This window comes from Aotus nancymaae, unplaced genomic scaffold, assembly GCF_030222135.1.
Source record: "Aotus nancymaae isolate 86718 unplaced genomic scaffold, 86718_ANA_hifiasm-v0.15.2.pri h1tg000011l, whole genome shotgun sequence".
NCBI classification, from domain to species: domain Eukaryota; kingdom Metazoa; phylum Chordata; class Mammalia; order Primates; family Aotidae; genus Aotus; species Aotus nancymaae.
Genome location: NW_026988422.1, coordinates 22,882,673 through 22,898,664, shown reverse-complemented (window position 1 = coordinate 22,898,664; position 15,992 = coordinate 22,882,673). Strand labels below are relative to the sequence as shown.

The following is a 15,992-nucleotide window of genomic DNA, read 5'->3' as shown; positions in this document are numbered from 1 at the left end:
GATTATAAAGCTTAGTTTGGCTGGATATGAAATTCTGGGTTGAAAGTTCTTTTCTTTAAGGATGTTAAATATTGGTCCCCACTCTTTTCTGGCTTGTAGGGTTTCTGCTGAGAGATCTGCTGTAAGTCTGATAGGTTTCCCTTTATGGGTAACCTGACGTTTCTCTCTGGCTGCCATTAGTATTTTCTCCTTCATTTCAACCCTAATAAATCTGGCAATTATGTGCCTTGGGGTTGGTCTTCTTGAAGAATATCTTTGTGGTGTTCTCTGTATTACCTGGGGTTGAATATTACCCTGCCTTGCCAGGTTGGGAACGTTTTCCTGAATGATATCCTGAAGAGTATTTTCCAAGCCAGGTTGGGAACGTTTTCCTGAATGATATCCTGAAGAGTATTTTCCAACTTGGATTCATTCTCTTCATCACATTCAGGTACACCTATCAAACGTAAATTAAGTCTTTTCACATAGTCCCATATTTCCTGGAGACTTTGCTCATTCCTTTTCATCCTTTTTTCTCCAATCTTGTCTTCTCGTTTCATTTCACTGAGCTGGTTCTCGACTTCTGATATCCTTTCTTCTACTTGATCAATTCGACTGTTTAAACTTGTGCATGCTTCGTGAAGTTCTCGTGTTGTGTTTTTCAGCTCCATCAATTCACTTATATTCCTCTGTAAATTGTCCATTCTCGTTAACATTTCGTCAAACCTTTTTTCAAGGTTCTTAGTTTCTTTGCATTGGGTTAGAACAAGTTCTTTTAATTCACAGAAGTTTCTTATCACCCACGTTTTGAAACCTGCTTCTGTAAAAAAAAAAACGGAACACACTCGTAATCTATTAAGCCTTGTTCCGTTACTGATGAGGAATTGCGATCCCCTGTAGAGGGAGAGGTGCTCTGATTTTGAGTATTCTCTGCCTTTTTACACTGATTTCTTCCCTTCATTATATATTTATCCGTCTGTTGTCTTTGTAATTACCGACTTTCTAACTAGGTCTCTGAGCAGACATCCAACTTGTTGATTCCCAGCGCCGAAATCTGAGCAATCCACTGTGCCGGCCAAAATAGCGGTGTTGAGATTGATGGTGCTTTTCTGCCCGGGAATCTCCAGACTCTGCACCAAAAACTGGCGCGCTAAGGCACCAGCAAAACCGCCGCGCCGGCCACAAGAGTTGCCCTGGCGACATGTGGGGCTCCTCTGCTGGGAATCTCCTGGTCCGTGAGCAACAAATATTCGTCTGAAAGTGTGGCGTCCTCTTGTTCTCTGCGCTTTCACTGGGAACTACGAGCCCGAGCTGCTAGTGATCAGCCATCTTGGATCTCTCTCTTGAATGTTATTATTAACTTCAACTTGACATCCTGAATTTTACTTGCTTTCTTTTGTCTCTTCAAGGTACAATGAAAGAATCCAAAAACGTAGGAGAGGCATACACATCTTTTGTGGGTTATTTGCTCAAATCAAATCCAAAAGGATCAGGCCATCGACGTCCAAAGGCATGTGGTATTAAGACTTAACCTTTTACTAAAAGGCTAGTCTCTGCTGTGGTCTTAGATCCATTCAAAGTCCACAAGGCCCTGTGGGTGTTGACTCTTGTTATGATAATTTCTATGACTGCCAATGTCGCAAAGAATTTTTTTGTTTCTGGTTCAAATAAATATTTTTTCCAGATCACACTCATTGATGTGTCATTAAATGCAATAGAATGTGTCTCATTAATGTTGGTGGGGTTTTTCTGAAGTGGCAAATGAAAATCATTGACTATTGTTGATCAAGTAGGAAATCTAGTGTATTATGAAGGGTAAACTATGAGGTTTTAGTTAATAGAAGTGAAATGTTTTACATTAGTAGTTTTAGATGACTTGTTGGGGGAGTCAGATAAGATAGGAAGGAAGAAGCTACAGAATCTTGAATATGTAACAGAGCAGGGAGTTGAGCCAAGAAAATAGAGTCAAAACCAAATGTATCAAGGGGTTCGGTTGAACTTTGAAATCTCTACTGTCGGGTGTCCTGATGATGAGGCTGACTCCTTAAGGATATTATAATGAAAAAAGCCACAGCTCCTACCTTTGGGGAATGTCTGGAAGGAGTTTGGGAGGAGGCTTGGGACCAAGGAAGTGATCTTGAACACATGATTTTGAATTGGAAATAACAGTTTTTTAAAAAAATTGCCCAAGCACTAGTTAAGATGGTCAGGCAGATTTTACTGGAGGGAGCCGTGGCAATAGGTGTAGGGGCCACTGCAACAGGGTCTTGTCAATCAGATTTAACTCTGACCCCAACCACAGCAAGTGTGGATTTGTAACTGAGGAGTAGGGTGGTGACAGTGGGTGGAAAATGGCTAAGAGGAAACATCAAGAATAAAGGGTGTCTGGCTAAACTGACTTGTTAGGATTCTTGCTGCAGGCAGGCCTGGGTGATAAGATATTGAAGGTGGTCAGATACCTAGAGTGGGGGATTTTCCCTAACCTGACTTAATAGGATTTTTGCTCACACTAGCTTCAGTAAGGACAGGGAGGGAAGCCCAAAGTTGAGCCTAGTTACAAGGAGGCACTCAGAGGAGATCGACTAAAGTTTTGGTCAAAGGAAAGAGTCTTTGTCCCCATTATTATTCACACCTGTGAACTCAAGAACATTTTGGGCATTTCAGCTGTGTTGAATCTTCCATGAAAGTGGCTGTGTCAGGGGAAATAAACGGAGTATTTCTGTGTATCTGCATTTAGTCATTTATTCTATCTGGTGGCCTTGCTACTTGGAAAAGAACCCCAGGGCAATAGGAATTTATTCTTCTGCGTATTCTTAGGTCCTGGTCAAGAGGGCTGCCTGGAGAGGCAAACAGAAGGAGGATGCTTCCAGGTGAGGAGAGTATGTCACTCCATTAAGGAACCTGGAGGAGACAGGTCTCCAGCAATGGAAGAAGGCTCCAAAGAACACGAGAGTACCCACAAGCAAAAGAGTCAGATACAACGTACTTTTCTTCCTCCCTGTGCCCCAGTTTTGGAGGGGTTAACCATGTGTGCACAGACGAAAGGGCATGGCACAAATGGGGTAAAGTGGGAAATGGCTAACCACACCCTCTTCTCTGATTACAGACTTGTTCATCCGCAGGAGACCTGAGCTGAGGAAGGGGAGGAGGCCCAAATGAAACTGTGTTCAGAGTTTTAACTATCACATGAAATTGTGCATTTTAATTACTGATTAGTACCTTGTATTTCCTAAGAGTTATCATAATCATAATAGTCATAATTATAGTCATAATCAAGTTTTTCATTTAGGGGCAGGACAGCTAGACTCACAGAGCAGAATTAGATGGAGAGTGGGAGACAGAAATGAAGTTCCTTTAGGATTCTATCCCAAGGGCCTTGCTTGCTCAGTAAGATTGTGACAGTTGTGATAGTCCAGGTTAGAGATGTCTGGGGCCTTCATTAGCATAGTGGGAGGTGGGGGAGGATGATGAGACACCAAAAGAGGATACATGAGCAATGCTAATGACATTTTGTCTGTTTTGTATTTGGTTGCATAACCAAAGTGATGCTAAGCTTATTCTTTGAATGTTTTGTCTTCCACCTTATCACAGGTCACTTAATATCGGCCCAAGGTGTGGGAAATGAATTAGCACTCTCCATAGTCTATCCAATTAAGAATTCTGCTGGATTTACCTCAAGAGCCAGAAAGTGACTTCCTTTAATCTCCTGTCTCCTAGAATCTTAGCTTTATTAGCCCTTAAATCACAGTTAAAATATCTCAGATCTCAGATAAGGCTTGCTTCCATCCTCCCTTTTTTTGTTTTTCCCTCTTTCCTGCTCTCCTTCCTTTTTACAGCAAAGTTATATAACTTTATGAAAGAAAAACAAATGAACAATAAACTCTATTTCCTCCATCCTGTTCCCTCACTCTGCTTTTCAGTGAAACTGTATTCATGTTATCCTGTGTGGTCATTCTATTCTGTGTCCTGTTCTTCACTAAGCATTGTTTCTAGAACTTGATTGTGTTTTGACATAGTCCACATGTTTACATAGCTAATGTCTGTGGGCTCCTCGACATGGAATTATAGCATGATTTCCTTAGCCTGGGTGTTGGGCTCTGGATCCTGTTTTTCTCACGGGACCTCAGCGGCTGCCAATGCTCCCTGGGTACAGGCCTCCCCTCAATATGGCCCAGACAGGTTCTCTTTTAGCCTGAACACGTTGGTACTAATTAACTTTGCTGCTTGTTGGATTATTTATTTGGGGCTGTACATAAAAGAGAAATTCCTGGCACAAAGGCCAAGAAGGATCTGTTAAGATATTTTTAACATTTTGCCAGAAGACAATAAAAAATGTGAACCAGCCAAGAGTTGGTTCATCTAAGGATAAGATCATAAATGGATGAAATGTTAGAAGATCCAGAGGACTTGTTTTTCATCAAGCTCCAGGAAGGCCTTTCTGATATAGTCCAAAGAATTACTTTTTAACTTCGTTGTACAGGTCTTAATTTGATTTTAAATTTTTTGCTTTTCAACTACAATTCTAGCTGTCTGGCAGACCTTCAGGTTTTTTTTTGTTTTGTTTTTTGTTTTTTTTTGTGAGTGCTTAACAAACTTTTCTTGTGACTAATTGTGTCAGTCAAATCAATGAAATTCTTTTGAGTGATTTTTTTTGACTAACAGTACTTTTTGTCCTTCCACTACTTTTTAACATTTTTTATTATGGAAAAAATTTAAAACTCAAAAAATAGAGGGAAATAGAAAAATGAACCTTCCTCTACCTGTGGCCCAGCTTCAATGACCATAACTTTCTGCTCTTCCTGTCTTACCTTTCTCCCTAATTCATTTTTTCCTCCCCATTCTAATATTTTAAGGTAAACCCCAGACATCATATGGTTTCATCCATAAATACTTCATGTGCATCGCATTTTGTTAAATGACCATGATACAAAGGACAAAGCAAATGGGCTAAAATGTACACGGTGAGTGGATCTGGGTAGTGGGGATTCAAGTGTTCTTTGCACGACTTTTACTTTGGTAAATTTTCTGTAAGTTTGAAATTATGTCGAAATAAAAACTTAAACAAATGAACAAACCAAAAACATGACCATAATATTATCCTGTCTGACCACCCACAGAAAGAAACAGATTTTTCTTGTTTTATGATACATTATGCTCATGGAAAGAAATTAAGGAAAAAAAAAACAGAAAAATATTACAAAGAAAATACAAATCACGAATAATTCTAACACCAAGACATAATCACTATTAAATGATTATGCATTTTTCTCCAGGCTATTAAATAGACACTTGTTGTACTGGAGCCGTATTAACTTCAGTAGGGATGGCACCAGGTTCAAGAGGCTGAAGAAGAGATCTGGAGCCAGCAAAGGAGGCATAGGGTTTTTTTTTTTTTTTTTTTTTGAGACGGAGTTTCGCTCTTGTTACCCAGGCTGGAGTGCAATGGCGCGATCTCGGCTCACCGCAACCTCTGCCTCCTGGGTTCAGGCAATTCTCCTGCCTCAGCCTCCCGAGTAGCTGGGATTACAGGCACGCACCACCATGCCCAGCTAATTTTTTTGTATTTTTAGTAGAGACGGGGTTTCACCATGTTGACCAGGATGGTCTCGATCTCTTGACCTCGTGATCCACCCGCCTCGGCCTCCCAAAGTGCTGGGCTTACAGGCGTGAGCCACCGTGCCTGGCCGGGCATAGGGTTTTTTTTATTGACGAGGACTTGCATACAGGGCAGTCCAGTGGTGGCGGACTGGATGGGAGAACCTCAACCTCTTGTAAAAAGCATGCAGTTCACATCACATAGCATTTCCACTTAACACCCTCCCCGCAGCAACCGCCATGTGGGAACCCTCATTTCTTGTTAACTTATTGCTGTCAGGTGTGGCTACCATACAACACCGACACACACACAAACATAATGCATACTATTTAAAAATACATATATTACTAATGGGTTCATAAGAAAACACACTGGTTGCCACCCTCCCCTGCAGTGCACGCTCCTGCTCTCTCTCCACGTCTTCCGCCAGCAGGCTCTCCCTCATGGTAAAATGCCAGGTGTAGCTCAGTCTCCAGCACAGAGTCTTGTGGATCTACCACAGCTGTGCAAATGAAAATAAATTATATTTTGCCTATATTTTTCTTAAGAGGGTATGTTTTTCATGTTATGTTTGATCTTAAAAATCTTTGTTTTGGGATGATGGACACTGCAGATGGGCTTTTTCAGTAGCTGCTCTGACCACCTTCTAGCAGGTCTTCCTCCACCATAGAGGCTGGGAAGCAAATGCTACATTTCCAGACTCGCTGACAGCCAGCGCTCTCATGTGGCTGGTGTGAGACTTGGAAAGTTTACATTTCTAAGCACAGGCAGAGGGATTTGGTTCCTCCAGCTGCTGTGAAGGTTCCAGTGTCTGGTTCTCCGTGTCTTCGTGCTAAGTGGTAGGCAGGGGAGGTTATGAAGCTTTTGCCAGAACACTGCCATAGAGGGATCAGGTATTTCTCCTGAGTAAATTGTTCCTTATTGTATAACAACTAAATTTGGATCACTGGGCCTCCCAAAATGTTATGAGCTTCCTAATACCATATAACAAATACCTTTCTGCTTGAACCAATTATAGTGAATTTTATTGCCTCCAAATAAGAAACCTGACAGAAGAAATCATTGCATTCCATGTTACTTCCTAAGATTTCAAAAGCAAACCCTCTAAACTTCAGTTACTCATGGTTTTAATAATTATTTATATTTTGCCCATACTCCTGAAGTGGATAATTTCACATCACTTATTTTATTTGGGAAACAATCGTAGTTGGTAATTATGGCAGGTAATAGTCTATCTACTTTTCTGTTTTTGAGACAAGGTCTGGCTCAGTTGCCCAGGCTGGAGTGTAGTGGCTATACCTTGCTTCACTGCAACCTCTGCCTCCTGGGCTCAAGGGAGCCTTCCACCTCAGCCTCCAAGTAGCTGGGATTATAGGTGCATGCCACCACGCTCAGCAATTTTTTTGCATTTTTTGTAGAGATGGGGTTTCACCATGTTGCCCAGACTGGTCTCGAACTCCTGACCTCAAATGATCCACCCACCTTGGCTTTCTAAAGTGCTGAGCTACCATGCATGGCCTATGTACTATTCATAGTGGAAACTGAGACAAAGAAAGCTTAAGTGCCTCATCCAAAGATATGTAACATATCTGTTACACTGCCTAGAATCCCATTCCTTTCCACTATTCCATGTTCTCAGCCTGCTCAGAAACTTAAAAGTCCCATGAAAGTCTTGGGAGCTAATTAGAGCTCTGGAAAAATTTGGAGGAGGGGTGACAGACCCAACATGGTGATTCCTATCGATATGCTTACCTGTTTAAAATTTGTTTGCATGTTTATTTTAAATTCTTTATTTACCTGTTATAATTTTCTGCTTAATGTACAAAACTTGGGAAAAATTTAGAAAATCCTAAAGAAGCAGGAATAATCATCCATTAGTTCACTACCAAGCAATTTTCATTTATAATGAGTGTATATTTATAATATATAAGTTTCTCATTTATAATGAGAGGTTAGATAGAAACAGAACATTTAAAGAAAATTAGGACATTTTGGACAATAACCACATCTTTGGGTTGATATCAAGGAAGACCATCACATTCTTCCAAAAACATTTCCCGATGCCTTTGTGAGGGATAAATCCTGTAATGACCCCAAGGGTTATTATTGGGCTTTCATCTCTTACCTATTTTCACTAAACTTAAAAATATCTGCCCTCCATGTGCTGGGACTTCAGTTGCAGAATTTGCTGCTTTAATTGGTTCTAGCTTCCTGTGCTATCCAGTTATCCACATGCCCACATTTTAGAGGCAGGGACCTAGTGCTGTATCTCTATTGTTCTCTCACCCTATCTTCTAATACAGCTCTTTTTTTTTTTTTTTTTTGATAGGGTTTGCTCTGTCACCCAGGTTGGAGTGCAGTGGTGCAATCACAGTTCACTGCAGCCTTCGCCTCCCAGGCTCAAGCAGATCCTCCCACCTCAGCCTCCTGAGTATCTGGCACTACAGGCACATGCCACCATGTCCAGCTGTGTGTGGGTATGTTTTTAAAATTGTTTGTAGAGATGGGGTTTTGCCATGTTGCCCAAGCTGGTCTTCAACTCTTGGGGCTCAAGTGAGCCTCCCACCTCAGCCTCCCAAAGTGCTGGGATTATAGGCATGAGCCCCTGCATCTGGCCTCAGCTGTTGATTTAAATGGGTACCCCTGCTTGTCTCCACTCCAAGTGTCTTCCACTGTTGTCCAGGGGTCAGGGGAGGAGATGGATGTGGTGGTTATTCCCAACAGAGGAGAAGGTCCCCTAGCCCCACTCGGTGCTGGGATCACAGTTGTCCCTCTAGTTCCCAGCTGCACCTTCATGCTGTTTCTGCCCAGCTTCCTGTCCTCTTGGACTTCATCTAGCAGTTCTCCATTTCTCATACCACTTACTGAGCTGTTCCTCTCAAGACTAAGACTCTTCTTTGGATCCTTGAAATGCACCTTTACTCCTGTGACAGGTTCTATCCTGTGCTTGTTGTATCCTTGACCCTTGCTTCACTCCTTGCATAATAACAAAGTTCACTCAAAGTTGTCATCCAAGTCTTGATATTTTTTCCATGATCTGGGCCAGGAAAACCAGCATCTCCCAGAGGCTGTGATCTCACTACAGCAACTTCTTCTCACCTACCCCAATTCCACCCACCTTTGTCGGGGGGGGGGGGGTCTTGTCTCCAGTGGACTCTTACAATGACTACTCAGGCTCAGACAGATGAGGGCCATCTCCTCTGGTGACTAGCCAGTACCCCTTATGATGTCCCATTGTTCTTCTAACACTAATGATTTCAAATACAGCAGATGAGCAAAGGGAAATTCTGGCTGGGCAGAGCCAGCCCACGGCTACATGACTTCAGCCAGAACAAAATGACAGACAACATTGCCCTGAGATGTGACTTTTGGAGATGGAGATAGAGATAGGACAGGCCCAACTTCCCCAAAATCAAAATTAATGCAATTATACAACTTGTGACAATCATAGGGACCTTCAGGGTATTGATGTTACATGCTGATTGTTACCTCTAAAGTTCCAACCTAAATTCTTAAAATCTTTTAGGACACTTTCATTTGAGTGAATATCTTTTAAACTATATAATGTCTCCAATTGTTAACAAACCCTAAGAAATATTGTTAAAAGTAATTAAAAGGTGATCATATATTTACCTCATGACTTCCTTCATTCAAGAGAAAAGCAAACACTAGTTTGCTGAAGCTACCATTTTCAGGTTTCTCCTACTGACAGATAATAGAATGAGACAACATGGCTGTGAGTTGTCTATAGCCAAAGCTGGGAAAGACTAGAATATGAGGTTTATACTTTCCCAAGAAGATGTGGAGGAATAGAATATTAGAGGAGAACGAGTGAGCCAGGTGGAGGGAAGAGGACCACAGTGAGAGTAGGAAGAGATCTCTGAGACAGGCCCTGGCTGCCAAAACTCAGAGAAGGAGATGACAATACAAATGTAGTTGTTTTCTGTTGCTGCTGAAACAATCTACTACAAACTTTGTGGCTTAAAACAACACAAACATATTGTCTACAGATCTGGAGGTCAAAAGTCCTACAAGGATGTCACTGGGCTAAAATTAAGGTGTTGGCAGGGCTGCATTCCTTTCTGGACATTTTGGGAGAGAATTGGTTTCCTGGCATTTATTTGCCAGCTTCTAGAAGCAGCCTGCCTTCCTCAGCTCATGCCCACTTCCCTATGCAAAGGCAGCAGTGGCCAGTGGTGTCTTTCTCATACTGTATCGCTCTCACACTGACTCTTCTGCTTCTTCCACGTTTGAGGGCCCTTGTGATTCTACTGGGTTCACCTGGATAATTTGGGACAGTCTTCCTATCTCAAGGTCAGCTGATTAGCAATCTTAATTCCACTGTACTTTAATTCACCCTTGCCATGTGACAACATCATCATAGGTTCTAGAGATAAGGAAGTGGGCATCTTTGGGTGACCATTATTCTGCCCACTGCGAAGTCCATTCGGGTTTGGAGATACATACCCTATTTCTTCTCTGGTATCCTGGAAGCTTTGTTAGCCTCTATAAGCTCTCTGTACTGTCCTGGGGAGACAGCAGTCAAGCAGACGTGGCAGTGAGGGTGCCAGTGATTCCTGGGCCCCAGGGAAGAGCATGGCGGTAGCTGCAAGAGCTAGCAGGTCCCACAGGGACTGACTGGTTAGGACAGTGAGGCATGAGTGAAAACCACCACAAATCCCATCATGGGACCAGATGAGGATGCGATGCCTTAGAGCGCACCGGTGAGGGCCAGGTAAGATTGCGCTCAGCAGTGTCATGAGGGAGCTGCTGATGGCTGAGGAGCCCCACTCCAACACTGCAAACACTCTCCTGGGAGAAGGAACAACCTCTGAATCAATCCCCAAACATCTAAGTTGGTTCAGAAAACACTGAAGTTAGTTACTGTGAAAACTGTGATTTGTCTAAGATGAAGTTTCTGTCACTAGGCTGGATGAAAATTTGAGATAGAAATTAAGTTGTTGTTGAAAAATAATGAAAGTTCATATTTCACACCCCTAATTTTGTGCTGAGTTGCCCCTGCTACGTATAAATTGGGACAGTGCTGCTCTATCTGCCTTTCTGACAATACTATTGGGAGAGACTTCTTCGTTTGCAAGCACTTGGTAAAATGAAAGCTCACTGTAAATCTGTGTTTTCCTCCTTAAGCTCCTTGGGTGAGGTGGACGTTGAAGTCAGACTCTGGAGGGAGAAGTATGTGACATTCTGTTGAGGCTGTTACCGCATGGCTGTTTTGAAACCATCACATTTTCAGCATTTTTTTAAAGACCAAGTAAAATGTTAAATATAAATCCCCACCCAGCTCTGTGCTTTGCTTAGAGGCGTGACTGCAGGGGGCACAGGCTGGGTGGGGGCCGGCGCCCTTCCTGGGTGGGGAGAGGTCACCTCACTGGGGTTGTCCTGAGTCATTATCTTCTGCTCACAGTCCCACTCCCACACGGGGTGCCCTCTAATGGTTTTTCATCATAATCTTAACAACTATCAAGTCAACCAATTTGCTCTAAAAATCACTGAAAGGCACCTTTTTGGAGGAAAGTGGTCAGGGAAAGAAATCACCAAGAGCTGTAAAGTTTGAGGCTTGAGGAGATTTAATTGCAATGATTTGGCCTCAGCTTAAGAGTAGCATTGAGAGTGTTCTGAGAAACTCCCCCCAGACTGTGATGGTCTTCACTGAATACTGGAGGCCCAGGCCCTGACACTGCAGAGACAAGGCATCAGGCCTCCTGAGGGGCTAACCAGCTTTCTGGCTTCCTCACCATAAGCCAGTGTTTCTAGGGCTGACCCCATGTGTTGGGCCCCAGAGCTCTTGGACTTATTACAGAGAAAGTGATTGTGATCAGTGGGTTAGTCAGTATAATTCGAACGCTTAATATGTACGTTTTGTTTTGTATTTGAAATAAGTGAAAAAATAATCATTACGACATCAGTAATAATACTAACTAATATTTATTGAATGCTTATTGTGTGCTAGGCACCAGGCTAAAGTACTTTACATACGTCATCTCATTTAATCCACATAAGAGCTCTGAGGGGGAAGAATGATTATTAGCCTCATTTTAGAGACGAAGAAGCTGGAGCTTAGAGAGGTTAAGGTTCCCTGCCTACAGTCACCCAGCTTGCAAGTGACCAAGCCAGGGCTTGAACCCTGGTCTGTCTCTCTGGCTCCGGAGCCTGGGTGACAAGCAGTATTAACGCCACTGCTGGAGAGAACATAGCTCTGACATTTGGGGATGGCTCTCTTGGAACCATGCTTTCTTACCCTAGTAGCTATTAGTAAGCCAATAATTGGGAGCTTACTCTGCACAGGGACAGGGTGGATCTGGCTTCCGGAATTCTTAGGGGTAGGGATGGGAGAGACTTCTGGACCCTTGAGACCCTGAAGGGGCTCATATAAGGCTCAGCTTATGGGAGTGAGAATGGTGGCGTGGAGAACTAGAGCTCAATAATACTGCCTTATATAAACCCGACTGACATTTTTCAGTTTATATTGTCCATGGACTATTACAAAAGAAGCATTTTCCTAAGGATAAAGCTACATATAGGAATGTTAATTACAGATACAGCTCATTGGTTTATGCAGTTCCTTCCCAACAATTTGAGGTGATTCTTGTGATCCTGGAATCTAAACATGGCATCACTATCATGTCCTGGACAGAATCAGACATGTGGTATAGGAAGGGCACAACCTTTCTGGATACTATACAATAGCAGCAACAGGCAGGAGACCAAATAGCACATGGTTTTCATAAATAGGAGACGCATTCTTCTTATGATGTGAACATTTAAAGTTCAGTCGGTTGTCAGGGTATTGGGTAGGACTGGTGACATACTGTCCTTCAGATTCTCAGCTCTGGAGGTGGCAAATTTGATGTCCCATCAGTCTACACACTCTGGAGGGTAGTTTAAAGCCATGGTTTCATCTCTGAGCTGTTGGGTGGGACAGAACAGAGGAAGAGATATTAGATGTGGGTAAACAGAAAATCTGACCATGGAGATCTCAATGCTTTGATAAATGCAACCACAGAAACACAAGGCTCTTTTTTTTTTCGGTTTTAAAGGGAACATTGGTCAATTCACTGTCATTGAAAATGATGTGACTAAATTCAGGCATTTGATGTGTCAAATGCCCTTCTTCCTCAGAGGAAAGGAGTCTGGGGGTGATTCCTCATCCCTGGGACCCCAAGAAACCTAACTGCATTCTCCCTAGACCAGCCTTCTCCTTCCATTTTATGAATGCAGTACGTTTTCTGTGACAGTGCTACCTCCACCACTGATGACAAAGCTCTGTGAACTGGACACTACAAGTGCTGGGGACAACTCTTCAGGGTCCTCCACCTCTGGCCGGTGGTCTCCACCCACAGGCCCTTGCAGACCTGTTTCCTGGACGGTCAGATCTGCGTCTGTTTCCCCACACTGCAGCGGGAGTAATGCCTGGTGTCGGGTCAGTGTATCACTGCTTTTCTGGGCCTCCAGGGAGTTCTGGTGCGTAGAATTCCTGTGGGCCATGGCGTTCTTCTGAGGCTCATCGAAGCTCAGTGAGAAGGTGACCGTGCCGCTGCCGAAGATGACCTTCTGCTTGCATCTGGGCTGCTGCTGCGATTGCTGCTGCTGTTGGAGGGTCAGGGGCTGCTGCTGCTGCTCCTGCTGGGTTAGGGCCAGCGGCTGCTGCTGCTTCTGCCTCTCGGGCTGTGGGAATGGGTCTTCACTGTTGCTCTTGCTGCTGATGGAGGAGGAGGGGGTGGATCCAGTGGAGCCCCCAAGGCTGCTGGACCGCTTGCGGGAGACGTTGCTGCGGCGGAGCGTGGCCCGGGCAGCCACCTTGAAAGCGTGAGCCGCGGTGCTGCAACGCACCTCCTCGATGGTGTTGCGGGATGGCTTGAAGAGAATGATGTAGATCTTGTTGAAGAAGATACATGCCAGCAAGCCAAAGCTGGCTGCCAGGATGGCAATCACCTCCACGGCAGAGACAAACTTGCCATAGGTGCTGGCGTAGGCTGGAATGAAAGAGATCCAGACGATGAAGAAGATGAGCATGCTGAAGGTGATGAACTTGGCTTCATTGAAGTTCTCTGGCAGCTTCCGGGACTTGAAGGCGAAGAAGAAGCAGATGGCAGCCAGCAGGCAGGTGTAGCCGATCAGGAAGCCCAGTGCCATGAGTGAGCCCTCGTGGCACGTGATGAAGATGATCTCATCCTCTAGCTCGTGGTTGCGGTAGCTTGATGGGGGTGCAGTGTAGAGCCAGATCACACAGATGACGATCTGCATGAAGGTGCAGAGGAAAACCAGTAGGAACTGCAGGTTGAGCCCCCACCACTTGCGGTGGAAGCTGGTGGGGATCTTGGCCTCAAATACCAGGAGGACGCGGTTGGTTTTCACCAGGATGCATGAGATGCAGAGCACGAAGCTGATGCCAAAGGCTGGCTGGCGCAGGCGGCACGTCCAGTCCTGGGGCTCCCCGATGAAGAACAGGGAGCTGGAGAAGCAGCAGAGCAGGGAGAAGAGGAGGAGGTAGGAGAGCTCGCGGTTGGTGGCCTTGACAATGGGTGTGTTGCGGAATTTGATGAACACACCCAGCACAAAGGCTGTTAGGAAAATGCCCAGCACGGCAAAGAGGGTGAGTGCGATCCCAAATGGCTCCGTCCACGACAGAAACTCAATCTCCTTGGCAATGCAGGAGGTGTGGTTCTCATTGGACCAGAAGTCATCTGGGCACTTGTTACAGGCACTGGCATCTGTAAAATGTCCCGGTGAAGAGTGAGTTACTGTGAGGCATAGACTAAAACGTCTGAGTGTGCATGTGGTGGTGGGAATACGTAGGTTACTGGATGTGGTCACTACATATTTTCTTCACTTTGATGAAATCATTTTGATTCTTACATTATCAAAAAATATGCTGAACCCTGACATGTTTAATAACATGGTTAATTTCATGTAACTCTGATTATTCTATTGTCAGTTTGTTTTCCCTTTGCACACGACATGGGTGGGGGCTTTGCTTCCTTTAACACTACGTGCTGATGGTTTATAGCAGGGAATGATCGACCTTGCTGGACAGGTGGCTGCCTTGCACACCAGAGGTCTAGCATCAACTCTTCACAGAATGATTCAAGCTCAGCCTCATTTATTTATTTATTTAAATATGATTGTGTACTATTTGAGGTTTATAACATGGTGGTATGGGATACATGTGGGCAGTAAACTGGCTACTCTAGTGAAGCAAATGAACATATCCGACATCTCACAGGGAGACTGATTTATTCTGGATATATGGATGGTCTCTGTAGACATGCCAGAGCAGACTTCCTTTTAGATTAAGGCAGAGTATCCCACACACATGACCTGTGCTTTCCTCACTCCACACCCACAGCTTTCCATGAGGGAGGCTGCAAACTCATTCAATTGACAACTGTTTACTAAGTCTCTGCTAACTCCCAGGCAGTGTGCAGTTTTGGGCAGTGAAAGGAGCATGGGTTTTGCAGTTAGAGATCTGGATGGAATCCTGGCCATGCTACTTACTAGTGATGTGACTTTGGTCACTTCTTAACCTCTCAGAGCCTCAATTTCCTAATTTGTAAAATGGAAGCAGCAATAACCCCATTATTGGGGTGAGGATAAAATGAGATAATAATATCAACTATAGTTAATATTTATAGAGTACTTCTAATATTCCAAAGTTTTATTTAACAAATATTGATCTGGAATTTACCATATGTATTACCAATATTAATTTGTTTAATTATTCAAACTCTATAGGATAGGTTTAATTATTATTCCCACCTAAAAATAACCTGAAGCACAGGAAAAACATAAGACAGACAGCAAATTCAGTGCCAGGCACCCAGCAGGCAATCTATCATGGCCTATTAACTCTGGAGCCTGGAGCAGACAGAACTTTGTCCATTCAGGGCCACAAGCTCTAACAAGAAGGAAACATATTGGCCAGCAGTATAAAGTAAAAGAAAGATGTATAATAGGTGTTGTTAGCTTTTATGGTATTAAAAGAACATTTAACATTCTTTTTCTATTGCACTTCCATGCCCAACATTTTGTGATGCTCAGACATACTCTTGTTAAATGAGAAACTGTGCAAAACACCATCTCAGCCCAGCCCTTCCATGGGCTTCACTAACCCCAGGCCTCCAAAGTGGACCAAGCCCTGCACAGTGCCTAAGAGGGGTTCTTTTACCTGTCTCGTCGCTGTACTCCCCATCAGGGCACTCCACACACTCAAAGCAGCAGGTGGGCTCCCCCTCAATGATCCCTTTCCTGGTCCCTGCCAGGCAGTCTCGGCTGCAGTTGGAGAAGGGCACCTGGAGGACCGACAGCACAAAAGTGAGTGGCTGGAGCTATAGGGTCAGGGGCAGCCCTACAGCCTCTTCAAAACATTTAAGAGGGAGGAGTTGGGGCACAAGAATCA

The 15,992-nt window shown here is 43.9% G+C and overlaps 1 protein-coding gene across 4 annotated transcripts in view; it reads right to left on the bottom strand.

Moving 5' to 3' along the window:
- Positions 1-11,513: 11,513 nt before the first annotated feature.
- The window catches only part of CASR (calcium sensing receptor), a 78,169-nt gene continuing 73,690 nt past the window's right edge, over positions 11,514-15,992 (bottom strand). For 3 of the 4 annotated variants that reach the window (XM_012476238.2, XM_012476239.2, XM_012476237.2), the window contains exons 6-7: positions 15,762-15,885; positions 11,514-14,307 (exon numbers count right to left, since the gene is read on the bottom strand). In XM_012476238.2, coding sequence (XP_012331661.2) covers positions 12,803-14,307; positions 15,762-15,885 — 1,629 coding nt within the window. In that variant the 3' untranslated portion in view covers positions 11,514-12,802. The remainder of the gene's footprint in view (positions 14,308-15,761; positions 15,886-15,992) is intronic. The other variant, XM_012476240.2, reaches the window with a different exon arrangement.